General features: G+C 42.7%; 1 protein-coding gene across 1 annotated transcript; it reads right to left on the bottom strand.

Moving 5' to 3' along the window:
* Window positions 1-695: 695 nt before the first annotated feature.
* Window positions 696-25,480, bottom strand: LOC133003568 (large neutral amino acids transporter small subunit 4-like). Its single transcript, XM_061073345.1, has 14 exons — window positions 25,361-25,480; window positions 21,797-22,020; window positions 14,552-14,756; window positions 14,398-14,453; window positions 14,101-14,177; window positions 6,836-6,928; window positions 6,546-6,679; window positions 5,870-6,081; window positions 3,249-3,392; window positions 2,643-2,769; window positions 2,412-2,544; window positions 2,018-2,091; window positions 1,132-1,255; window positions 696-1,008 (listed from the first exon to the last, which is right to left on the bottom strand). Exons 2-14 carry the CDS (start codon window positions 21,954-21,956, stop codon window positions 847-849), a joined length of 1,701 nt encoding a protein of 566 aa, XP_060929328.1. The 5' UTR covers window positions 21,957-22,020; window positions 25,361-25,480; the 3' UTR covers window positions 696-846.
* Window positions 25,481-27,070: the final 1,590 nt, after the last annotated feature.

Consider the following 27,070-nt stretch of genomic DNA (forward strand, 5'->3'; position numbering starts at 1 on the left):
ATGGTAAATTCACGGTTACATCATGGTTGCTCAGTGGTGGCAACGTGTTCGCAACGCACCAGACTTGGATATCTGGTTAGGTTGTGTGTGTGTGTGTAAAAGCACAATACTGGTCACTGACAATTTGTTTCCCCAAAGATTCCCACACATTTTTTGGCGGGCACTGCGTCCTCTTCATCTTTTATGGTTTTTAAGAAGGACTAGCAGAGGATAACAAAGTCAACTATCAGTGACGTGTGTAACGGCGGAAAATAAAAATGAAAAGAGGGATGGATAGGAGAGGACACATTTGGGAAGAAATTAAAAGTTCAGAGTTGCCTCCTCTTTCTCCCATTAGTCTATTTCCTCTTCAATACAGAGATGCTGTTGAAGAAGCACACACGCACTCACAAACACACACACAAACACAAACACACACATACATCATTGGAGGGCTGGAGAGGATGTGTATGTGTGTTTCACACTTCCCACAGTGTATATGCAACAGATGAGGGAGGGTAAAACTGGGTGTCACAGTGGTGTGCAGTCATTTTTGGCCAACTGGCAATATGGCAGTGTAATGTCAGGTGTGAGTGTGTGTGTGTGTGTGTGTGTGTGTGTGTGTGTGTGTGTGTGTGTGTGTGTGTGTGTCTGTGTGTGTGTGTGTGTGTGTGTGTGTGTGTTTGCGTGTGTGCGTGTGTGTGGGTGTCTGTGTGTGTGTGGGGGGGGGTTATAAGGGAGAGACAGCGTGTATTTTTCACAAGTGTCACCCAGGCTATGACAACCTCCACCGTTCCCTCCCTCTCTTCTTCCTCTCTCGGTCTGTCTCTTTTTGGTGTATGAACTCTCTCCATTCTTTCTCCCAGTCTAGACGAAGGCCTCGGGCTTGCTGCCATTGTTAATCTTGACGTAGATCTTGGGATCCTCCTCGCATTCGTCTCTGAGGCGCTGGAGGTGACGGCTGTGGCACAACAGGTAGAGGGGCAGGCAGAAGCCCAGCAGACTCAGCACCAATAGGCCCACGTTCACCTGAAAACGACATAAGGGTCAGACCAAGATCCTGATATGAGCCTCTGGCTGAAACTCTCTTATATCTTCCACTGCACTCTCTCTGTTGGAAGAGAGACAGAGAGAGTGTTTGTAAAATCTTACCCATAGAGGGTCTCCTTCCAGGGGTCCCACCATGGCCATGAAGAGAGGCTGCTGGAGCAGGGCGAACAGAGCGCTGATCAGAGACTGCATACCTGTCAGGCTGCCAAACTGAGAGGATGGGTACCTGCAGGGGACAAACAACATAGATGGAAAATTCAAAGAGGACTCATGACTAAACTGAGCTCGACATGTACATACTATGAATATCAACTCTTTGTGTGAACTACACTTCAATTTTAACTAAAGTCAATCAAATTAATTTTACTGTCAAAAGTATGTGGACATGAGGGACCACTTAGGGTTTGGATCTCTTTCTATATTAAGACAATTAAAATAAGGCTATTTAACTAAACAGTGGTCATAACTAACAATTATGGGATAATGCTGAATGCTAAAGGCTACTCTACTGTATCATTAATAGAAAGAGTCAGAAACTCAGTCAACTAACTCAGTGATGTTATCAAATACAGTATTAGACCAGCAAGCCAATGCTCGATCCTAAAAGTAGAACTTGTGCAATGAAACTTTGTTGTGTATTGAATTGAAAAACGGTGCATTATCCAGTTGTAGGAGGAAGCACATGTTTCTTCTTTCAAACATTTAGATTTAAGGTGACAAACTTGTGCTTTTAACTTAGTGTCAAAAGGCTCTTTCATTCACTCTGACATAATCTGACATTGAAAGTTAAATTAAGATAAATTGTCAAGACTCAAATTCTTTCAAATTTGATGAGTCAGGCTGTTACTGCATATTAATGAATGTAGTTTTAAATGAGATAATCACATTATGGTGTAATGTTCAGTTGTACACATACTTTTGTCCATGTTGTCTATCTCGTAAAGTGTCTTTCAATTGTTACATTAGCAATGTGTGTTTTTAGACCTACACAGCAGCGTAGAGGCCTCCGACTGCTGAGTGGATGAAGCCTCTGACGATCGTGTGCAGGACGAACGACAGAATCTGAGGAGAAGAAAGAAAACAGACACACCTTCCATTAAGAACCAGCTCAGCTGTCCTCACTGGGACATGGCTTGCATCTTTGATAAATGAGATTCAGGAACAATAAATAACATGCTATGGCTCCTTCTGTCCAGTAGGTGTCACTGAAGCACCAAGAAATATCTGCAGCTGCATTGCCATGTGAACATCTCCTGTTTGAACATCATGTACATCTCTACTGTCTTTTTAGTGCTAACCTCTCTGTGAGGAGACACATGCTGACCCAATCATTTTAAAAAGAAACATTCTCCACCGGTGTGTCTCTGTGTGTGTTTGTGTACCTGAAGGGGCAGGTTGGGGACAATGCAGGTGAATCCAAAGCAAACCAGGAGCAGGTTGGTGAAAATGAAGGCTCTGGTGGCGTTGACAATCTTCTGTATATATTTGTCAGGGCGGCGGGGCTCACCAGGCTCCCTGATGGAACAGGAGAGAATAAAATAGAGTCAGACGTTTTTTCAGCTGTTGCTTTTTCTTCTTTTTCTAAATGTGAGTGTTTCTATATATACCCTCACCTCTTGGCTAACTTGTCACTGTCGTCCTCACAGTCTTTGAGTTTCCAGTCCATGACGTAGCCAATCACAGGAGAGGTGATCAGACACAAAAGCTGGAGCACACCGAAGATGGACGTGTAAACACTCACTGAGAGACAGACAAAAGTAAAGAGGAGGGGGGCGTTATTATCATGTTTTTATGTTATATATATATACAAATGTGTATTTAGGTTTTGCACATGAAATGAATGGCATGAAGAGTTTAGAGGGAAATGCACAAGCACAGACAGGAAAATAGTTTAGTGTGGGGTTAGATCTTTGTCTCTTACCCACTTGCATCTTCTCCACTGCAGCAGCGAGAAGCCAGCATGACAGGAAAAAGAGAAAGAGCGGAGAGGAAAGGTACAAGAAAGATGGAGCTGGAGTTAACAATGAGCACTTTTAGAGAGTTCACTGAGCATAGAGCAGCAGAGAGAGGATTTTTAGCAGAGAGACAAGACACAAACAGTCTGGATAAGAGTTAAACAGTAGGGTAAATGTCTGTGGTCAGACGTTAGAGAGCAGGAGGAACCATTGCCAGAAGCCACCTGTGTTTGAATGACAGTTTGAAACCACTTCAACACACACCTTTGCTCAGGTCCCCCTCGGTCAGGGAATCCAAGATGGTGTTCATGGCGCCCATGTAGAAGATGAGGCGTAGCTGGGTCACGCACATGGTGATGAGGCTCAGCATGAAGATTGGACTGAAGATACTTTTCATGAAAGTCTGAGCTGCAGAGGAGGAGAGAGAGAGGAGGTCATTGGCGTCAGGGCTCCACCAAACCGGTTTATACCGCACAGAGACCAATCAGTAATATCCACAGTAATTTAAATGATGTTGATGAGAGATAATTATATTTCCTGCACAGAGCTTTTCTCAACTGCTTCTATAAGATACAGTGCTTTTTCGTTTAAAAGTAACAACATATCCCAGAGTTCACAATCACTGGAAAAATGTACAGAGCCTTTCATGAGTTAGCATTGCGCAATCGAGAAGGAGGTAAATATTTAGTTTTTCCATCCTGTGTATGAAGACATAAGGGATGTTCTTATTAGTGAAATGAAATCCATTTGTGTTGATGACGTTTGGTTGGATGATTCTTAAGACTTGTTATAGCAGATTCTTTTTCCAAAGCTTGGGAAAGAAGGCAAGACTGAGCTGTTTAACTCATTAATGGAGCTATGCAACTTTACTTTTGGTGTCCTGTAAACCCATCAGGGTTGAACACTTTTGTGCGCATGACACGGAAAATAAAAGAAAAAAAGAAAAAGTATGAATATCTCCTCAAAGGTCTTTACATTGGGACAAAAAAAAGAAATGTTTCTGCAGTGTGCAGGTGACGCAGCAGCAGAGCATTTTCCTGCACAATATACAGAAGCACATGTTTCTGATCCTGCAGGACATCTTCTATCACATCTCCCTTTCTAAACTCTCTTCATACATTGGAAAGCTACACTGATGTTCTTCCTCCCCAGAGTGCTGTTAGGGAAGAGGGGAAGAGATTGTCATCTAAATATTCCCAGTTGCACTCAGGTGCCACGGTAACACGTCTTAGCCCACATGAGAAGCTGTGTGGCCTGGGGGGGGGGGGGGGGGTTCTGGGAAAAGTTGATCATTAATCAAAGTTGTGAATATAAATGGAAAAAGGACACAACTGCCCATCTGGCCAAGGACTGGAGAAACCAATTAATGGCGGGTGCACAGACGGAGCAGATTACCTCCGAGGGTTTATTACCCAGAACAACAGGTATCCATGTGAAGCTTAATGAAGGGAGTCGTTCTGCAAAAGGTCAGGCTTGTGAGGCAATAGTGGGACTTTTTTTATAAGCACTTGAACCCACTCATTACTTCATTTATATAACAACCAGAGCCTATTGTGAGAAAGTAAAGAAATGAAAAGAGTTTCAGTGAGTTTGCAACCATGATGCGGCTCTGTGACACTGCTCTGTAGATGCTAACCTGCTCAGAACGCTCTGCAGCAGGTATTATATTTACATTGACCATGATCTTAGTTTAGCAAAAACTAAGCAATTACAACTCATCCTGAGGTGGGAATTAAGATTCCTTTTAACTGGGGTCCTATAATATGAATGCATTGATCAAGGCAATAGAAGCCATACAACATAGAAGCCATGACACCATACACGAATATCCGAAAAACCATGAAAGAAGAGGTTTGGAAATTAAAGAAAAACAAATATTCAACATCTATTCTGTTTTGACATAAAAATCAAAACGATCGAGTGGAATAAAGTTCCTCGCTGACTGCCTTCATACTGACTTGAGATGTAGTTTACAAACCAAACTAGTACACTGTCGTACACTGTGGTTACACTGTCGTGATTTATATTTGCTCGTGGTGATAAAAATGAAGTATCAATGAAATATTCACAGACGCAATTGAAGCAGGTTTGTGTGTGAGGATGTAATATGGGCCTCTGTAAAGCTCCTGACAGACGGAACATGTCCAGCTGTTATGAAACCAACCATGAGGGTCCTGACCCACTCACACACACACACACACACACACACACACACACACACACACACACACACACACACACACACACACACACACACACACACACACAGACAGACACACACACACACACACACACACACACACACACTGGCTTGACACTTCAACCTACAACAATGCTCCTCGAGAGCTCCCTGCCAGGATTCCACACAGCAGCCTAGCAGCTTTTCTAAGAACAGGGTCCAAACTGATTCCACGGTCTGTTTGGTACCAAAGAGAGCAAGAACAGGGCAACCACAAAACTTCCTGCCCCTCGACCGGTGAGCATCCTTGTCCTCAGTGTGACAACCACCAGAGGTAAAGGGGCAATTCAGTGACATTATGGAGTGTCAGGGGAGCTTGTGCTAGCAGTCGAGGTCCGGCCTGGAAGTATGTTTCTAATCTCTTGTGGGATGGACTGTTGTCTGGAAAGCTGTTGTCTGTCACAGAGTCAGAATACAGAGCAGATCTCCCATTCACTGAGTAAAGCAGTCTTTTGAGAGGCTGGGATGAATATTCATAAGTTTAGAAAAGAGGCCACAACCAATACTAGCACTGCCTAAAGACTAAATAATTGAACACAAAGACATATCTGTGTTTTTGAAAAGCTCTGTGTGGCTATTTGGATTTTTACACAGACAACAGTGGCATTATGGGAGCTTAAAGTAAGAGCTTGTGTTTTAGACTTACTCTCCAGCTCGGACTTGCACTTCACCTCCAGGTCCACGGTGGATAGACACAGCTTGTTGCCTTCCTGCGTGGCCAGGTCTTTGGGCTGGTGGTGCTGCTGCTTCATGGAGTTGCCGACACTGAGGCGGCGACCCACGGTGGTTACCTGCCGATAAAACTGCTTCCCGGTGATCTTGTGGTCGAAGCCCAGCCAGCTGAACTTGATCTTCACCCTGAGGAGACGGCAGCATGAGACAACAAGGTGACAGATGACAGTCAGCAGTGGAGACAACAAATTAATTGTTGTGTATGAAAACAGGAACAGGGAACACATGAGGGAAGGATAAGAAAACGTCAGCAGACAGAGAGGGGGGACAAGAAAAGAGAGGGGAAAAGAAAGATCCAGGTGAACAAGAGCAAAGCTCTTTGATCTTCTGGATTTATGGTCTTTCCTGTCTTTGGCCTCTGATGCATTACTGTAGGATTTACTGTGCAGGAGTGTGTGAGGATATGAGTCTGTGCGATCTTGCATGTGTGTGTGCTCGTACAGTGATCTCTGTGGAGAATAAAGGCTGACTGGGCTCAGTCAGAATCCATTTACAGCAAGTATAACCTGAGCTTAGCTAACAGCAAGCAAGGAACACTTAACAATACTTGATAGAGGCTACACAAATTTGTATTCTGTATTTTAACTTACGTGTAATCCATGTCCTCTGGGCCAGGGAAGGGCTCCAGAGGCCAGTTGATGAAGCAGTTGAGGAAGACGAGGCAGGCACAGCCGGCCCAAACCACTAGGATGGAGACGAAGGTGGCACCCAGATCATAGATCACCTACAGGCAGGCACCCACAAACATAATGAAGTAGTTAAACTTCTAGAGTTCAGGTAAGAGCATCATCTTTGCTCCTCCTCCTTGTGACGGCTGAGGACCGATGACTGAAATTTTTTTCGGTAGATGGAAAATCAGGTTATGTTAAAATGACCTCACCTTAATACCAGGGAAGGTGACAGCGGAGGAGGCGTAGGATCCGATCATCAGGGCGATGAAGGTCGACCTCAGGTCTCCAAACATGCTGGGGAGCTACGGAAACAGAAGAAAGTGGAAAACAAATTAACAGACCTAAACGTAATACACAGTGAACACATAAACACACAATGTCCAAAAAAAAACAACAGCCTACAGTCATGACCTGCTTCTGACACCCGAAGTGTGAAAAGATTTTATCTCAGCTGAGGACGCTGAGATAAAATCAGTTTTCCACTTTATAATACAACTAAGTGACGCACACACTGGAAGGCGCTTTTGAAGACCAAAAATGTGTAAAGGCCACTGCATTGTGTATAGATAGCAACTTCTACTGACACAAAACCAAACCATACAGCTTTCAAGAGAAGACAGGTAGTGTTCATCCTTTTGCAAAGTCAAAGGTGACATCGTTTACAATAGTGTTGCATTTCACAATCTCCCTTCTATTTTCTTTAGTCCACAAAATCTAACAAAGACAAACACCTAGTGCTCAACATTATATGCTATAGGCTCGTCACCACAAAGTGCAACCAGTGCTGCCTGCAGCAAGGTGCTTCTCGCACTGTTGTTTTTGTTCTGAGCTTTAATGTGGTGCAGAGACAGAACAGTCAGAGAGTCGTCTTGCACAATGACGCTCAACCCTTGACTGGAAACCAGAGTACACAATGTTCTTGACAAGGCTACTCCAAAGAGTAAACAGCTCTCCTCAGGCATGAAGTCAAAACAAAGTGTCAAAACTAACTTTCAAAAAAGAGCCTGAAAGAAACATGGCTTAAAGACTTATAATGATGTTTGTCGTCTGGACAGTATGGTTCTAAGAGAGAGGTGAAGAAATCAAATCAACAATGAGTGAAGTGATTCCCTGGAGACGGAATGGGGGAAGGGAGTGACAAATTAGGGTGGAACATTGTTATGGGTCATAAGCTGCAAAACTCCTTGAAGAATTCCCTCCAGTCCCCCTCTCATCGTCCTCATCTGTCTGTCAGCCCGTCCATACAGCCACTGGGCTCACCACAGGGGAGCAGCTTGTTAGTTAGATGGCTGAACCCTCTCACCCAACACACAGGCATCACTCCCCGGATTAATTGGACCAAAGGTGAGCTACCAAAATCGCTATGGGCAATCCAAAATAACAAGCCCCCCCTTAATTCAATAACTCTTGTTTCTCAGGAGCGGCAGTGGAGAGGAGAGGAGAGCAGCTCAGTCTGCCCAGCTCAGCAGACCTGATGTGGTTATGACAAATCGAGGCCAACTCACTATATCTCTGCAGAGTCAACAGGTTCAGATCCTCTACTGTTGCTCTCTCACTTCCTTTTCCTTCAGGCTGTGATGAGTGTGCATTTTTTTCATGTCCAGTCTAAGCTCTGTGAATAGCATACATTTTTAAAAAGACCTGAGCTTTGGGGTTCTAAGGGACTGTATGGAACTTGTTATGAGGGGGAGAGTGGATCAGAAAAGGTGTTTCTCTCTGGCTAATCTAGTGAAGCTATTTTTGTGGGAACAGGAGACTCACGCAGCAGAACCAGAAATATTGGCCAAGAGGTATATAGTACAAAATGCAGCCAAAAATACAAAAAGGTAGTGTATATGTCAAATAGTAAACAGATAAGAAGAATAACAACAGTTTAGCCCATATCGATACGTTTTCCGAATAAAACAATTTCTCCAGAGTAACGCACAAACGTAGTACTGTAAAGACCCAATCAGCAAGAGGTTGTGAGTGTCTATGTCATAGTTTCCAAATGTCTCGGTTTCTACCTGTCCAGACTATTATACAACCCAAGATTTTAAACTAAAACAAGGCCCACAGCGTTTCCAAACGTCTTTGATTTAGCTGCTCTAAAATTACAGAGTACTGTGGACACTAGACATATCCGTAGCAGAGTTGATGTGTTTCAAACAAAAACTTTTATGTATGGCTGTATCCTAAGTGTTTTTCAAAGAGGAGGGTTTAAAGGAAATGTAATTTACCATATTAACCAAGTTCTTTCGTACAGTTCCACAGAAATTTGTTCATATAAACCAATTCCAGTTATTCAGTGCCAATCAATAGGAAAGAGGCCTCTATAGTGACCATTCATCATTCATCATTCACCTCCGTCTCAACCACTGATAAACCCTGTCTTGTTTATTAGAGCAATGGGTTCATCAGGAAGAAGCCACAGTGCACAGGTGAGCAGCAGAAAACAACAAAATCATGTGAGTGAACAGTGCATTGCGAGAACCGAAAAACCACAAACCATCTGTAAGATTAAAAAAAAACCACATGTCTAGTCCTTGTCCTTGTGATGATACTGAGCTCCTTGTGATGATACTGAGCTAAGCATTGTTGTGTTGGAGCCGTTGCATCACAACGTAAGTTTTTCTGAGTTTTCAGGCCTGAGTCACAGACATGCTGAGACAACCATTTCCCCCAAAACATGTCACAAACCAGTCTGGTCGGTTCATCGTGAAAGAAGAAGTTGGGATTAATGAGTTAGGAGTCGTCAGGATAAAGTGTGAGGGATCTAGTTGATGGGAGGAGCAGCTGTCGGGCTTGATGAGTGACAAATAACAGTGTTTCAGTTGCTGGAGTCAATAACACATCAGTCAGGCAGACAGGTATGAGTGTGTGACTGTTAAACACCGGAGGGCAAAGAATCTGCTGTGGTTTCACGTGCAAACAGAACAAGCAACTGGCTGCACATATACTGTTCACAGCCACAAGACATGAATAATTGTACTGCCATGAAATATGTCATGAACATATATTTGTCATACAGGTACTCTTTTAAAGAACGCTGTAAACGAAAACATGTGATCTCCTGAGCAAAATTAATAAATTACATCCTGTTTCTGCCTGCTGCACCCCCCCTCACCTGAAGATTTCTGTGTTGTTGTGAAAGCATCTGTGTTGTCCTCCAAATGTTGACCAGATTTGGGGCTGATTTTGTAACCACAAAATCCATGTATTGCCTTTGTTTCTCAGACGCTGGAGTGTGGCATGTGATCAGAGGCATTTAAAATGTTTATTCTGTAAATTTCCCCTCCTATAACATTTGCTTAATCGCATTAACCATTCCTATCAACCTGCACACCTCTCAATACCAATTACATCACAAATATCAGAATCACTGTTCAAGTGAATGGTGAAGGAAAAGACAGAGAGGAGTCCTGTGAGTAGACACCTCTTCAGGACTATGACGCCCACCATTGACTCTGTTATTGCTTCTATTCCTCAATAGCTGCTTTGTTAGCTCTGGGTCGCGGTGTATCCATGCACCGAGCAGCAAGGTACACACACACAGATGGGCTCGGTGTTTGGACAGCCACTGAAGGGCTATTTTTTGCTTCAGAGCAGTCACCTGGAGATAAGAGATCAGGGTTCGGTGGCGGGGGCTCAGTTTGCAGACGGTGCATGTGCATAGGGGTGGGTGGGCGTTTGGGGGGGGGGGCGGGGGGGGGGCAGGCATTTGTTGCAATAACAAAAAAAACTATTATAAGGTCTCCTGGGACACAAAGGTATTTAAAATAAAGGGCTTTGTTTGAAGAGTATCCAGGTGACTCAATATCTATAAGTGCACAGACTGTGACCCACTTCTTTATAATTATCATAGTTGCTTGGTGATGATATTTCAGCACGGTGTCATGCAGGCTCTGACTTGTTTTTAACCTTATCTCTTCATAAGGGACCTGTCATGAATCTAATAAAAAGTTAATGCTCAACAGGTTTAGTCTGGAACAATTCAAACACCCTAAATTTTGGTTTCTCTAATCAAATCCCTCTTATCTCCAACCACCTCTGCTTCTTGCTGTACAGATTCCCCTGTAACTGCAAACATTTTCGCTCCGCCGCCCTTTTCACATCGTATATAAGACACTTGAGGTTAAGATTCTGCTTAAGAGTGTTGAAATGACAAAGGAAAAGGTTGAGTTGGAGGTGACAAAGAGGCGCAGGGTGTGAGAAAACATGCTGAGCCTAAAGTCAGACGGGTGGGGTGGGGGGGGGGGGTTTGAGACAAAAAAAAAGAAGAAACAGGACCGAGGCATCTGAGAGGAAAGAACAGAGGAATGAAAGAAGGAAGAGCATTTGCTGCAGCAAGTGGAAACTTCAGCTGCCTGCTGCTGGACCACTGAGAACCAGCTCTGACCGGTCCTGTCCTGACGCACGGGATAGGACTCCCATCCATCAGAGCACATAGACGAGGCAGTAAGATTAGCAAACACCAGCTGACTAAAACTGCATACCTCCATCGACCTGACCTCATGTTTTGCTCCCTCTTATTAGAAGTCTTATTCTTTTTTTTATGACTGAGCTTCATATATTTTGGTCTGAAACCAGTGAACATTAGTGTTTCCACCATGAATAAGCGCTGAGACGTCTATGAAACAGTGTTTCGATTCGATCCGTGCAGCAGCAACACGGAACAGCCTGCCGCCAGATTCACAACAGCACACAAAGTCTCATCCACATGAGCCTGATATCAGTAACGGCTGCTGTGTCTCAGCCGCTCCGATCTCATATTACAGAGCGACTCCTGACCTTTGACATTCATTCAACCCTTCTTTCCTCATTCTCCTCCCTTTGGTCCCTTCATTTCATGTGATCACATGCAGTAAACAGAGCCTGTACTGTCCCTTCTCCATCTCACCCTGCCATCTCCTCCATTGTAAAAATAGCCCTCAGCCTGATCTCAGAATGAAGTGCTGTGTTTGCACTTCATACATTTTAAATTTCACAAGAAATCACTCCTAGTTTTTTTCCTTTAGCATGAAAGTTAGATGCCCATTCATTGAGAAGAAAATGTCCAGAGAATTTAGATTCCTCAACTTAAACCTGAATCGATGGCCAGATTGTTTACAGTTTCAAGCAGGGAATCTTTTAGATGATCAGCCAATCAGCTAAAAGGTGCATAACAATTATATAAGACCAACTGCTGGAAAAGTGAAAGAGTAATAGTAATAGAGGATAAAACACACAGGGCTTCGGACTGAAAGTAGATTTGGTCAGTTAGCAGACTCAGTCGAGGAAACCAAACCCAGGAAGCAGAGGGGGCTGCAGCACGTGCAGCTAGCAGGGTGAAGAACAAGAGGAGGAGCTTCATGTGTGCCTGTGGGTGTGGATATATGTGCTGCATATGTATGGATATATATGAAGAGGGGGGACTGTCATACTGTCCCCTTGTGTAACATGAAGCTGTTCATAATTCAGAAGGGGAGGAATGAAGACCACCTCCCCCTCCTCAACCTCACTCCCTGTTTTCACATCGCTGGAACAGTGAGTGCTGAGTGTGCACCCACAGGAGAGAACGAGGAAGTGAAGCAGAGGAAGATAAAGAGAAGATGTTTTACAAAAGATAGAGGGGGTCGAATCCGATTTATGCTCGTCAGTGAACACAAGGACAGAAACACAGGACTCTCTGGTTCTAGTCTCATGCACACAGTTGGGTGGGACACATTGACCTGAGGAGTTTCACGGTGCCTGAGATGCCGTGTCAGAGCTTTCCCTCCCGCTCAGGAAAAAGGTTACGGATTACTTAAAATACTTGTTTTCCTCAGTGACAACCCCTGACCCAGAGTCTCAGGAAAGGTTAGAGAAGAGGAAAAGCTCCAACATGCCAGACACACAACAGAACTTAGCTCTATCACACACTCACACACTGACACACACACATACACACACTCTGATGCAGCGGCATAAATGAAACATTTGTTGAGGCCTGCAGGGAGCTCGGCTTACTGAGTGTTTTCAGGTGCTCCACAGCTAAAACAACACACAGTGGAACACACAGACACACGCTGACATACAGTTAGACACACGCTCCTGCGTGTGTGCACATGCCGCATTACATAGGTTAGGCAGTTGGGTGCAGGTCCAGCCTTGCTGAGCCAGAGCAACTGACACTTGAGCAGACCAAAACAACAAGGCTGAGACTAAAGACTGGGAAACCGGTTAGGGCGGTGGGGTAGTCAGACAGGGTCCCAGTTGGCAGCCTAAAAAGGAAACTGGGTGGGGTGGACGCACACACACACACACACACTGAGTTCCCCTGTCGCTACTTCCTGTTTGTGTCTTCAGTGACAGCCTGTCTCTGCTCTCACTGCGTTTTAAGATAAAATAACAGACTGCTGAGGCGCACACAACACTTGTGAAAAAGGTTGACTATTCACTGACAAAGCAACACAAACATTGTCCACTTCATCTTTGATGTCATGGATGCTACAGTTCTTTTGGGGCAGAATCTGTAGCATCAAACACTTGATTGTGCTGTTAAAGAACAATTACACTTCTGCAGACTTGCATTGTCAATAACACAAACATGTCCACACAAATGTCTTTTTGTAGATTAAATCTCTCTCTCTCTCTCTCTCTCTCTCTCTCTCTCTCTCTCTCTCTCTCTCTCTCTCTCTCTCTCTCTCTCTCTCTCTCTCTCTCTCTCTCTCTCTCTCTCTCTCTCTCTCACGTGTACTCTATTGTGATGCAGCACTTTCTCCGACTGATGAGATCATCCTGTCCACGGGCTCTCTCCATCCCTCAATCCTCTCCTCCTCCCTTTCTCCCTGTCGTCTCATCTGCCTAGCCATCTTTCCCCTTTAAATTTCCTCCTCCATCCATCTTTCCTTTATATCCTCCCTCTCCCTCCCTTCCATGTGCCCTGCTTTTTCCTGATGTCCCCTCATATTACATATCCGCTCGGCTTGATACAATATTGAAAAACACAGATACAGTCTTATTTGTCTCCTGTTCATGGAGATATTTTGGTATTCATTTCTTTTCTGACCCTTCATTAGTTGGTCACACCAGAAAGCGGCTTTTTTTAATTCAAACTCATGTCCTAACAAAATAGGTCTCTATAAATCTTGCCAAATGGCTACTGTTGAAAATGTGTCCCTAGATAACACAGGAACATTTACATGTAGAAATGTTTTTCTCAATATAAGTAAATATATTAATTAAAATAAACCAGAAAAAGGCTAGGTAACTTAATCTCTATATATATTTTTTTATTCTATTATATCTATCTCGTCTTATCTCATACTCGGTCTATGGGGATAGTTCCCAAGTTACTGTAGCTAATTTGAAACAAGATATCAACTATTAACAGGGACGACTTTTCAATCTAGGTCACTTGTGGACACTTTTTGAAAGTATCTGACATCTATTTCTGTCTAGCATGTTCCGTCTTATTTGAAGTGAAACATTTTGGCAACATTTTTGCTGATCATCTATACGTTTTCTTACTCACCGTCAGAGAAGTGAAGGTCATGCACATGCCTCCAAACCCGTTCAGCGCCAAAGCAAAGAAGATCAGTATGGACAGATCTGCAGAATCAAGAGTGGATTAGTGACACGGTCAGATGGTTTCTGTTGGATATGAGTGCACAATTGCACTGCATGCGCCTCTGTTTATGTGTCGTGTGATTAATGCTCACTTGCAAAAGCCCATGGCTGAGAGCAATGTGTGAGGAATCTTAGCTCCTGAGTGGACATGATGATGCCATTTAATTCACGTGTGAGCCATGACATGAGTAAAGATACGTACTGTTTGGATCACTGGATCCGTAGGCGATGAGGAGGCAGGAAAAGGCAAAGCAGGCACTGAGAACACACAGAAGAATAAGAGGAATGCGATGAACAAACCAAACAGACCACGACTGCCTGATACATATTGAGACAGTTTTCTTATCCAGCCTCACCTGCCCAGAAGTCTCAGTTTCCGTGGTCCATATTTGTCCATGACGATGCCCATGGGCAGAGTGATGGCTGACAGCAGGAAGGAACCCACAGTGAAGGCCAGGTTCAGCATCTCATCCTGGTCCTTGCAGATGGACCAGCCTTTCATTTCCAGGTACTCTTCAGCCGGAGTGGATGTATTTGTGAAGTTTAGGCTGGATATGTTTCCTGGATAATCCAAATAAATGAGAGAGGGAAAGACATCAGAAACAAGATTGACCGGTATTTCCAGTCTGTGACCTTGTATATCCAGAGGTGTTATGTAGCCACAGTTGTTGAATGCCACAGACATTTGTACAGACAGTCAAGGTTCCCACAGGAGAATTTATGAATCCTAATGACAGATTCATGTCCAAATTGGGATTTGCTCCTGCTAATCTTGCAACATTCCCATCAGCATCAGTTGCATGTTAATTTTTGGTGCTAGTTTAAAAAATGTTGGACTGGTTAACACCTAGCAACATTTAACACAATTATTGTGCATATCATCACTGTAAAGCTGACGTTTGGCTCAAAGCACGGCAGTGGCTCACTACATCCTTACAGTGACTGTAGCATGGCTGCATTCACCACACAACGTATGATCTATATGAGAAATATGATGAATTGTTTTGATTAAACATACATCTATTACTAACACATTAAAATGCATTAGCAATGCTAATAATCCAATACCTTCACTGTGAGATTTTCTATTCTGTATAAGAACAGTTTTACATGTGATGCTCGACGTAACACTAATGTATATCTATTTTAATTGAATACACATAATTTGCCTGTAATTAAAGAATTCTAAATGGTTTCATCGTTAAACTTTTACAGTAATGATGATGATGATGAAACCACACCAAAGAAGAACCTGTTGACTCGTTCAGCCTGAGGGTCTAGGTTTACCCCTCCCTCTGTTGGAGCTGAGCGGCTGAGCGAAAGCCAGAAGACTTATTAAAGGTCAAGTCAACACACTGGAGGAGAAACAACACAATACAGAGTAAACAGCCTCCAGAAATAGTCACAAGTGAACCCCCCTCTCGGTACTGGGGAACTCTGAACCAGTTTCACCCAGTCTGCCTCCTGTTAAGTCACTGGTAAACACAGTCCACTGAGTTAATGTGGAGTCTATTTTTGTCTATCAGCTCCAGTGAACGGCTGCCTCTGGTACTAATAACAGACAGACAGACAGACAGAGAGAGAGCGGGAAAACAACTCCTTGCTCATCTTGACTTGTTTTGCGTTAAACTGCCAGGAAAATAGTAAAATGTAATAAATGTAGGCAGCTACATGTTTGATGTCTGGAGGAGGGAGGGAGCTATAAACTACTTAGTCATCATTGTTTTCAAGTTGTCAACAGCAGCTTAAGTTCCTACCGCATCTAATAAACACTGCTTTGCTTTTGTCCTTAAAGGGCTGTGTGATGTTGTTTATAGGGCCTCTACTGACCCAGCTTAAGGTAAAGGGGAGTAGGGGTGCGGAGCTCCTGGTTAAGGCTAAGGAGAGAATTTGGAGAGTCAACAGGGAGTTATTATGACATATATTAAATGCATCGTACTGCAGGCCGGTGACCTGTGAGGATGTAAATAGATGAAAGGTAACGTGGCCTGGGGAACATCAGATGACTGCAGTGTTTTAATACTTGGAGGGATGTGAGGACACTGGAGCAGCATAACATTAAAAACAGACTACTGAAGGACCAGTTGGATTTAACACCAGGATGCAGAGCTGTAATCACTGAGAGTCGCCTCCTCTATTGTGCTACAGTTGCAGATGAGAAATATCTTACCACAAGGTTGATTCAATATCTGTTTGGTTCTATTGAATCTTCTTGAGCAGTTTTGCTGGAGTTCAAATTTGTCATCCATGTTGACTGGATTCACATGTAACAAGTTCAAATAAATGGGTCATTGTGACCAGTAGGAGGAGTAGTAGAATATAAGTGTTGCGAAAAATGTTTGACTATCTTTTTACAGTTCATCCTGTGAGGATCATGAATGTGTTCAACAAATTCAGTGGGACTTAATCTAATGTTCCAGACATGTCATTCTCAACCATAAACGTAAACCTGCAGGTGACATTCTGCCTCTGGTGATGTCACTCGAGTAAACATCAGTTGGGTCAGATCACTACAAGTTTGAAAGAGAAAAGGAAAATCTGATGGCAGGAGAAACTCCACAGATGGTCCAGAGTCGCTCACTGGGACAACGCAGTTCTCACATACATTCCGCAGAATGATGGGCCTATCCAAATGTTTGAAAGCAGCTTATGAAACTTCCATACATATTATGGATGGAAGTTTTTACTGTGGCTAAAAAGTCAAAAATGAGGGCACAGATTTCAGATTTCAGATGCCCTTTGAGATCAGATCTTTGTGCCGAAAAGTGGATTGCGTGCTCGGCCTCCCTGGCTGGTATTTGAGGCGTATTGGAGCATTAAGTGCTGACTGTTGGACTAACAGAAGGTAGCAGCATCTGTCCCCCAGTGGCCTTGACTGCTGACTAATCAAATGGCTGCACCAAATTTGGGTCAACACGGGTAAGAGCCCTGAGCACACATACACACATGGGGGCAAACACACCCGAGGGTGTAAAGGCTGACTGAGTCTTCTTTGAAAAGTCCTCCGTGATGAATGTACACCTGCTATTTGTCTGAGGGTGTTTCGTGTAAACACTGTAAGGTCAAAGGCTTTCCTGTGTGTATGTTTCACCAAATTCCAGTTTTTTCAAGCTGCTCCCTTCTCTTGTCACCTATACAGCTGATATTAAGCAGACTCACCTCTTCCTTTCTGTCAATCAGTTCAATGTTCTTTTCTTGGTTTCAGAGTTGTCCCTTAGTTCGCCTGGAGATATCTAAACCACATAACTTCACATGCTATCAGTATCTAGAAATAATGACGTACAGAAGAGTCATCACCGAAGATCTTAGGGGAGTTATCCTATTGCATCCTACAATAAACAAACCTCATCAAGGTATGATCAGATAACATTTAGCTTGTGATTTGTGGCTTTTTACATAAAGAAACAGCCACTATTGTATAAAGAGGTCAACTCACGGTGAGAAGTTTGAACCAGTATCTTGAAACCTCCAGGCAACATAAAACACATGAGTGGATAAACAGAAGGAGGGTCCCATTGAGTGAGTGTGTCTTTTTCTCATCTTCTACACTGTGTTTTCTTCCATAGAATGCTGGACACGCTGTTCACACTGCTGAGCAGATACAAGTGACTGAGCTAACTGAGCCTGTAGCTTTCAAAGCCTCAGATAAAGCACCACAAAGAGATGTGAGAGCAGTAAATGAGCGAGATGAGGAAATGTATATGTTTCTTTCTTTCTTTTTCCTGAGTGAGACAAACACACACACACACACTGTGACACTTCAAATCACCACAAGCTAACTGTGGGAGAGCGTCACTAACATAGAAATGTTATATGTGCAAATCAAAAATGCAGATATTTCAAACGTTGTATGTACTGGAGTCATAATAATCCATATTATGAGTCTAAAAAACCAACTCTCTCCCCCCTCCTATGCGCCTATATGGCCGTTCTGTGGAAACAGGAAAATGGCTGTTATCTGGCTGTAAATCTTGGGACGTGCCACTGCAGCAGTGGGTCGTGCCACTTGGTGGAATTCCTCGCCACACTGTAGGACGGTGTTTTGTTTCCTCAGCCAAACACTGCACAGACTTTGCAATGTGCTGAAGTGTGGTAGTCTGGCCAGCTCAGTCCCCTGATTGCCTTCTCAGTACTCATCACTATTTCCGTAAGTTAACAAGTTCTTTTCATTTACAGATGGATATTAACTTAAAGAAAGTAACTTTATTAAGCGCGAGAAATCGTAAATGCATCATGGTTTTTCTGTGTATAAAATAATGTTTGGTAAGAGGCTCCCTTGGAGAATCCACACACTTTGAGAATCAATGATAAAGGAGCATCTCTTGACGGTTGTAAATGGATTTGTATTTATATAGCGCTTTTCTAGTCTGATGATGACCACTCAAAGCTGTTTACAGTACAGTTTCACATTCACCCATTCACACACACATTCATACAGTGTATCTTCTTGCAGCACTATGGGGGGCTATTGAGGGTTCAGCATCTTGCCCAAGGACACTTCGGCATGCAGGTGGTTCAGACTGGGGATTGAACCGCCGACCTTCAGGTTGGAGGACGACCACTCTACCCCTCAGCCACAGCCGCCCTCAAGAGATGTGGTTGAACAACACATCTCTAACATTTTATGTCATCTTTACCCACTTTCTTTATTGTTATCGACTACCATTCTAGATGAATCATTTACTATATTTGTCGAGCTGTTAACTTGCATGTAGAGGCAACAAAGCCTCAATAAAGGGGAACAAAGAACTCACTAACCTTCATACATGACCAGCATGCATTGTGCCGTACCTGCATTGTGTGTCACATTGTTCCCTTGTTAAAACTCACAGAGCATTCAAACGATGCATGTTACAGGGTATATAGACAACGTAATCTGGACCAAATAATCTCTAATAAGAGGAACTTTCAAATGCCTTTCTGACAGCTTCCCTTTTTAATGCTAAATTCTGTCCCTCAACACTCACATTACAGTGGGTTTTCTTACCTGCATCTACAGGGAGGACATTTCTTAACAGCCGCCAATAGCTTCTAAAGCTAGAATTATGAAAAATATGAACTGATCTCTTCTCAGAATAAAATTAGACACGCCTCACATTTCTACCGACTTCTGCACAATGTAAACTTGACTGCACAATGTTAACTTGACTAGACTGTGACAGTGTTTTTTTTCTATTTCTAGAAGACGGAGGTGTCAACTTGGAGAGACAAGATTTGAGAGCTTTTGGTGATAAACACAGGAACTGGTGCTGTAAATAAAAGCACATGTTATGTCTTGCAACATTTCATGTCCTGTCCCGTTGCTTGCTCTAGCAGGTGCCACCCCTCACCTGAACGCTCCGGACATTTTCCTGTTGTCATTGTCCTGCTGCATTCTTCACATGTTAAAGTTTGATGAATGTCTGGACTCAATTGTCTGGACATTTTCCAGAATTCATGTCTGCAGACATCTCTGTATTCTCTAAAGAGATACCTGAACCTAATCCAATACGATCCACAGGCTGCCTTCAGAGAATCAACAGTGCATCCTAGTTTGTGGTCTTGCCTCCTGATAGACCACAAATGAGAAAATAATCACTGAGACAGTCTTCCTACAGCCCTACAGTCATGTTTTGCGCTCTGGAAACATAGTCACAATGGCGGCGCTGTCCTCAGACAATGTCATGTGATAGATCTAATGAATCTGTGAGAGCGATCAAACCACTAGCAAATGCACAAATTAACCCTGCAGGGCTTTGATTGCAGCTCCTCTGAGACCGACTGAGGGAAAACACAGACAGAGACGATGAGAGGATCAAAGAGACGGAAAAGCAGTCTTCACTGTGGAGAATGGATGAATGGTCTCATTCACCCATCCTTCTGCTCCTGGCAATGAAGACGACCCAAACACCCACTGGTGATGATGAAGTGGGCTTTTACTATGTTGTTGTTGTTGTTTTTTACAGGATTTGCTACCACATTACTCTCTGGAAGAAGCAAAAGTCCTCATCTGGCTTTTGCCCAAACTGAAGCGATATTCTGACAGAAAACCACACAAACTGATAATGAGCTGGTGAAAGCACCAGCTCTATGCATCACCTTTGATCACAGAGAGTCAAGGACAACAACATTAAAATGAACGTCCTCTTCACTTGTTGTGCAGCAGCACTTCACAGCTGCTTTTCAATCTTGCTTCCAGTCCGCCTGCCGCTGGCTTATTGACTAGTTTTCCTTAAAGAACTCCCCATTGTTGGATCAATGTCAATCCAGTGTGTCAGCTCATACACAAGCAGCTGATTCTTTCAAAGGTCACAGAGGAAATAACACCAAAGCGAGGTTAATAAGAGCTGCAGAATATGCAGGAAGGTTATAAAGTGAAACCTGAGCATAGTTTTTTTGGAGAAACACTTGTTTGTGTGTCTATCAATCTCCTTAATCTCACCACACCCACTCACCCACAGTGTAATAATCCTGAGTGTCCAGGGCGTCGACAAGCACTATCGGCCAATTAGCCTCCGATACAGCAACTCTGATCACATGCTAACAGGCCTGATTGCTCCTGAGATGAGCTACATGCAGCCTCTTTGCATGACAAACATCCTCATGTTAGTAGCAACGGTACTAAAGGGAGTGGTGTTCATGTGGCATGCTACAGCGACACTACTGTTTTGGTTTGGAGATGCTGTTTTCAAACTAAATCTTTCTTCACAAATGTGTTTTGGGTCAGTCTCCGTTTTAATCCGTGTGCATTATATAACACGCCTGAAAACATTTATCATGTGATGCCCTTGTCAAGTACACTGGGCAAGCATGTGCTGGTGTAGACAGGAAGGTATGAATGTGCTGCTGGACACAGAATGCTTGAATAATATCTTGTCTCCTGTAAACAATTGTATCTTTGTAAATTAATTAACTGCATAACAGCTGCTAACAAAGAAAACAGAGTCAGCAACGGTTGTAATTGATTCTCCATGTTGTGTTCTGCAAAGGCTATATTGTCTGAATTCTAGTTTCCAAACTTCTCTGTTTCTGTTGTTAACGCAGCCCCAGATGTTTCAAACTGAAATGGGGCAGGTAGCGTTTCCAAACTTCTCAGAGTTAGCGGCTCTAAACCTCTCGCGCAGTTTGGACATTTTCAAATGAATCGTGTGGATGCAGCTTTAGAGTGAGAGTTTCAGTCCCTACCAACCAGTTTAATGAACTAGAATATATGATATTTATCTCTACTTAATCACATGAAGTGACCTGTCTGAAAGCAAATGTTATTACATGAAATAAGTATGAAATCATTTTCTTAAAAGATTTGAAACCGATTTCAAACTTCAAATCCTGTTTGTGTTGGGAACTACTATTGTAGATGTTGAAAATAAAAAGACTTAATAAAGGTTTTGTTTCTCCGGAGGAAGTCTGACAAACTGCCCCCAGTGATGTCACGCGAGTGAACAGCACTTGGGTCAGACCCACTACAAGTGGAAATCAGAAAAGGAAAATCTGATGAAAGAAGAGGTTTTACCAGAATCAAATAAATATATTGAAATATAAGTATTCCCCTCCACAGCTTGAGTTACATCATCCCGAAACCTAATTTGTCAGATGTGATATTCCGTGTGAAGCTGACTCACCTTGTTCTTTACACAAGTACGAGTAGAAGCCCTCAGATTTGAGCATGATGAGCAGGGATCCCCAACCGAGGAGCACGGCAGAGAAGAGCAGGTTCTCTATGACCGCTGTCACCGCCATCCACCAGCGGCGGGAGAAAGCTGTGGCCAGAGTGGGAGCCATCTCAGCTGAGTCGGAGGCAGCAGTGCACTGGCCTTAATAGAGGTGAAGGAGTCTGCTGGAGCAGCTGGGACAAGAGGAACAGAAACAAGGTTTTGATCAGATATAACAGTAGTGCTCATGTTTTCATACTTCTGCATTTTGTTAGGTACAAACATTAGAATGTATCCATTTAACCAGTTAGTGCTCTGCACCACATACACTTCTTTGTTCAGCCTGATGCTGAGGGTCTACTCTACAGACTCAAACAGAAAACAGCTGAGGCTTTTGAGGCGCAAAACCCCACATAACTATTAAACAACCCCGCCCACTGACGCGTCCGATTGGTTTGAGGGTTTCACAGAACGCCCCCCATTGGCTGTTGGTGACATACCCCATGCAGCTGCTACACGTGAGGTTGATGTTGCATTTATGTCCTCTGCGCGCGCGCGCATGTGTGTGTGTGTGTGTGTATGTGTTTGTTTTGGGATGGTAAGGGTGGGGCGGGGCATGTGTATGATAGAGCCAAATTCCACAATTGAATTAAAACACTAATTTCAACGTCAACAAAAAACTCATAAATGAATGCCAATGCAACTCCCATGACTCTGCTGAGGACGACACTGCTTCTATAGTATCCGACTAACTGCAGGATTTCCCCTCTGATATTATGAAAAGATCAAAGATAAACATTTCAAGCGAGTGTGTAAATCCATTTCGGTTTTAAAAATTATTACTCAAATGTTTTTTATAGTTGACAGAAAAGCACCACTGCACGCGAAGGCAGCACGAGCTCCAGCCGGTTCGAACCAGTGCGGCGCGAGGTTGAGTTGGGAGCGCTCGCGCTGTAGCCTCTCTGCTCATATACACAGTGTGTGTGGTGTTTGTTGTTGTTTATTATGTGTGTGTTACTTAACATGGAGGCTGCAGCAGTTATTACACACGAACTCATGGGATGGAGTTAAACATATATAAATACACAACAATTAGGAAAGAACTGTTGTGTAAATCAGATTGATTGATAAACAGTATTATGTAATGTGAAGGATTTGTGAATAATAAAAACATATTCACACAATTTATTTTGTGACTAAAAAAAACCTTATGATAACATAGAAATAGATTATGAGATATATTTATAGCGTGGTGTGAGAATTGTTACACACAAACATATGACATGACTTGTATCCACAATAGGAGTTAATGCCATGTTTCTATTGCATTGTATTCCAGCTGCTGTGTACAAGTGTGCGTTCTTTGAAAGATATTTGTTGTTGTTTTCGTCAGCGCAGGACCTTGATGTCACTCCTGTGTTACAGAGCTGCAGAGGACAACACACTCTTCCTGCAGCAGCTCACTCCTCCTCCCTCACATCTCATCACTCAATCAGATCTCATTCTGTTCACCCTCATCATCATCACACTAAGAACAATAAGAATAACAACTATATTGCGGTGAATGAAGAGCAGAGCTGAAACTGGTCTGCACTGGACTGAAATCACCTCCTCCTCCTCCTCATCAACACCCCCACACAATTTGCGTCTCCATCCTCCTCCCTGTCACGGCGATAAGTCAGCGAGAGCAACAAACAGCTGTTCCGGTGACTCATTTCAAAATAAAAGTGGATTGGAGGGATTTCACTGCACTGTTTTGTACGTGAGAATAGACTTCTAAGAAAATATTGAGCCTTTACTAACTTTACATAAATGCAATCATAAAAAAAAAGATTATTGATCGTTCAATCAATCATCAGTCAAATTGTATTTGTATAGTCCATATTCACAAATTACAATAGCCTTATAGGGCTAAACAAGGTGCGACATCATCTGCGCCAAACCATCACCATGAACTTCCAAAAAGTTATATCTACCACATTCATTAGACAAGACAGCATCTGACATAAATGGAGAGGTGAATCAATGTTTTAAGTATTTATACACAAGAATTGCCGAAGGTAGCAGACATGGCAATTGTAATGATAGATGTGTTGAAAGTAAGCGATTATAGTCACTGAAAGAAATCGAACAGATGTGGGATGTAACAAAGTACATTGACTAAGTTACTTTACTTAAGAACTTTTTCATGTATCTTATACTTTTGGTGTTGGTCAAATTTGAGCAAAAGTTGAGTTAATTATACTCTGGAGTCAAAACTCTTATATTTAACTCTCAGTCGACACATAGTTGGTGTAAAAACGGAGTGCCAAAGGAAGTGTAAATCAAATCTCTATGTGTAAATGTATTAACTCTTTATTTTCTACTCTAAACTCTGAACCTGGCTGTAACTTCTCAGGAGTGAATTTCAGTTAATAAAATGTTGAGGCAGCCACAACTGGCCCCTTCACTAAGTTAGCTTAATCATGCATTTAGGTCGGCTAAAATTTTACATTTGAAGCCAAGAGCTATTGAAGAATTGAGTGATTATGTCCTAATTTAAGTAATGTTAATTTAACTTAACCAAACCAAGCTGTTTTGGTTTGGTTGTGGGCTTTTAATTATTAGCTCTTATTAATACTTATGCAGTATCAAGCTGGATAACCAGTCCAACAAAATCTAGTGAAATGGGGAACTCGGATGCCAGCGCTCACATGGTGGTGTGTTGTTACCTAGTTTGCAAGACAGTGTGCGGCTAATATACCAATACAGCTGCAACTGCCTCACCAGGCCACAAAGTTTGCCTGTTGTTTGCCATGTTTGAGCTATTCTATGAACCGTATTGTGCTTTGTATTTAATTAAGTGTTGATATAGTTTTCTCTTATTTGTTGCCACTTTGTTCTAGTTGTGTATATTTTTGAGAATTTATTAGTAATTTGAATACATCATTCACCGCTGATACAATATTAACCCCGAGACCCTACACTCACGAACTGACAAAAATGATTTGTGGCTGCTTTTATTTTGAAGTCAAAGCCTCTCGTTTCCAGGATTAGAGCTGTTCTGTATCCCAGCCGCTTCACGCACAGCTCCGCAAGTGACGCTCAGCTGTTCAGCATCAACAACAGTCCGGGAATCACCGTCCCGCAGCTGAGACAAAGACACACACTGACAAAACACAACCTCCACTGTCCCTGTGCTTTATTTCATGGATGTTTTTACAATCCACGAATCAGAACCCAACTTCCCCACAGGAGCAGCAGCTGATCCACACTGGACTCAGCTGTCGTCATGTGTGGGGATAAAGAAGTGATCAGACAATTGTGACACATCTGATCTGATCGCACGCACGATCGGGACGCAAACACACCGCAGCGTGTGAAGTTGGTCGCAGGCTGTTGCAGACAAAGACAAACGGGATCAGGACGAAATGCAGTGACTGTGACCCAGGGAGATGGTGACTGCTTCTTCGCCACAATCATGACTCAGCCTCTCTCCTCTCCCCCACCTCCACCTCCAGCAGCAGCAGCGCAGCATCCTCCCTCCCTCCCTACCTTTGAGTGCTGATTCAGGGGCAGCAGCAGCGGCTCCGGCCTCAGTCTGATCCCTCTGCAGGATGTCCCTCGACGGCAGACACACAGAGCAGCTCCGGCAGCTCGCACCTAGAGACCCGACTCTCCGTGATATTTCTAACTCTTCTTATTTCTAACCTCATTCCTCATTGCTGCTGGACTTTATAGCAGCGAAGAGAAGCGGCGCACAAACAACAGCGCCTCCCCATTGGTCCGTGGCTGAGCTAGAGACCAGCCGCAGCCAATCACAGCGCTTCCAATATTCTACATGTGTGTTGTTTCTCAATACCAAGAAAGAAGAAGAAAAGCACACCGTTGAGAAAGCAGTTCAGCAAAGGGTGAGGACACAGACAGCTGCTCATCACGGGAGCAAATGGCTTTTATTTTGAAAATAAAACAATGGAGTTAATGTAACAACAGAAAAATGGATTGAATAATGAAGCTATTATATATATATATATATATATATATATATATATATATATATATATATATATATATATATATATATATATATATATATATAACAATTCTGCAAGAAAAAATATATTTAAACTTAAAACATTAGCTAACTTAAAAGCAATTTTGATCAAAAAAAAGTAATACACAGTAATACAGAGTGAATATGAGCCTGAAATAGTTGTATAAAACAACTATAATAAAACAATTTTAGAATCGATGGAGCATCTGATCCATCCTCTGCCCTTAAACAGTTCCCCTCTGCTTTGAACCATACCTGAACAAAATAATCTGGATTAAAAATCTCAAACACAGGGAGTTCTTTTGTTCTAGTTTGACAGTGAAATGAAGAAACTCCACTTGAACCACTACTTGTTTTCAGAGTGTATAAGAACCCAGCTGCCACACCTACACTACACATATGTACTATAAATCCTCCCACCATGCACGTGACCTGATTCACCGTATACTGCAAACTTCATGCCAGACCTGTAATTCCTAGAAGTACATGAGGTGGGGGTTCACATGGTCCAGTGGAAAAAACAGCTGCAAACTAAAACCACTGGTGGAGGAATTCAGACCAAAGGCGCCGCCTGCTGGCTGCTCAGAGCCAGCAGGCAAAGTGCATTTACTTGAGTAAATGCACTTTGAAGCCATGATGGATTCATGCACATCATTGTCAGTTCCAGGGCCTAATGGGTCTAGAGGCCCCTGAGCCAGAGCCTCTTTGTTAAGTGACTGTTATTAACACTTATCATAAAAGACTCGGAAAGTAGGGATGATGAAAATGACGTTTTGTCAACATTTCTGAAGGAAAATGACTTTAAATCAATACAGGTTATTTCACTTTAGAAGGAAAAACATGACAGTTTGTATTCTTTTATTTGTATAATGTTCTTTTCTTTACTTTGCTAATCAGAAGGACCAACGACTAGGTTCACAAGCAAACCGTAAAATCATATTATATTTTATGTTTGTGCTTGTGCTTTGAAAACTAAAACTTACAAGAAAAATACATGAAACTACAATAGCCGTCATTAGAGTTCATCCTTTTGCCAAGGCCCATCAGTCCCCTTATGAAACACCTTTTAAATATAATAGATACAGACTTTTATTTGGATCTGCAACCAAATTTGAAAGTTTCATGGATATTAGTCCCCTAGCATGCTGATGGTTTTCCCCATCAAAATCCATAAATTATACTCTTAAAAAAATCTAAGAAAAGATTGAAAA

The sequence above is a fragment of the Limanda limanda genome, chromosome 6 (assembly GCF_963576545.1).
Source record: "Limanda limanda chromosome 6, fLimLim1.1, whole genome shotgun sequence".
NCBI classification, from domain to species: Eukaryota; Metazoa; Chordata; class Actinopteri; order Pleuronectiformes; family Pleuronectidae; genus Limanda; species Limanda limanda.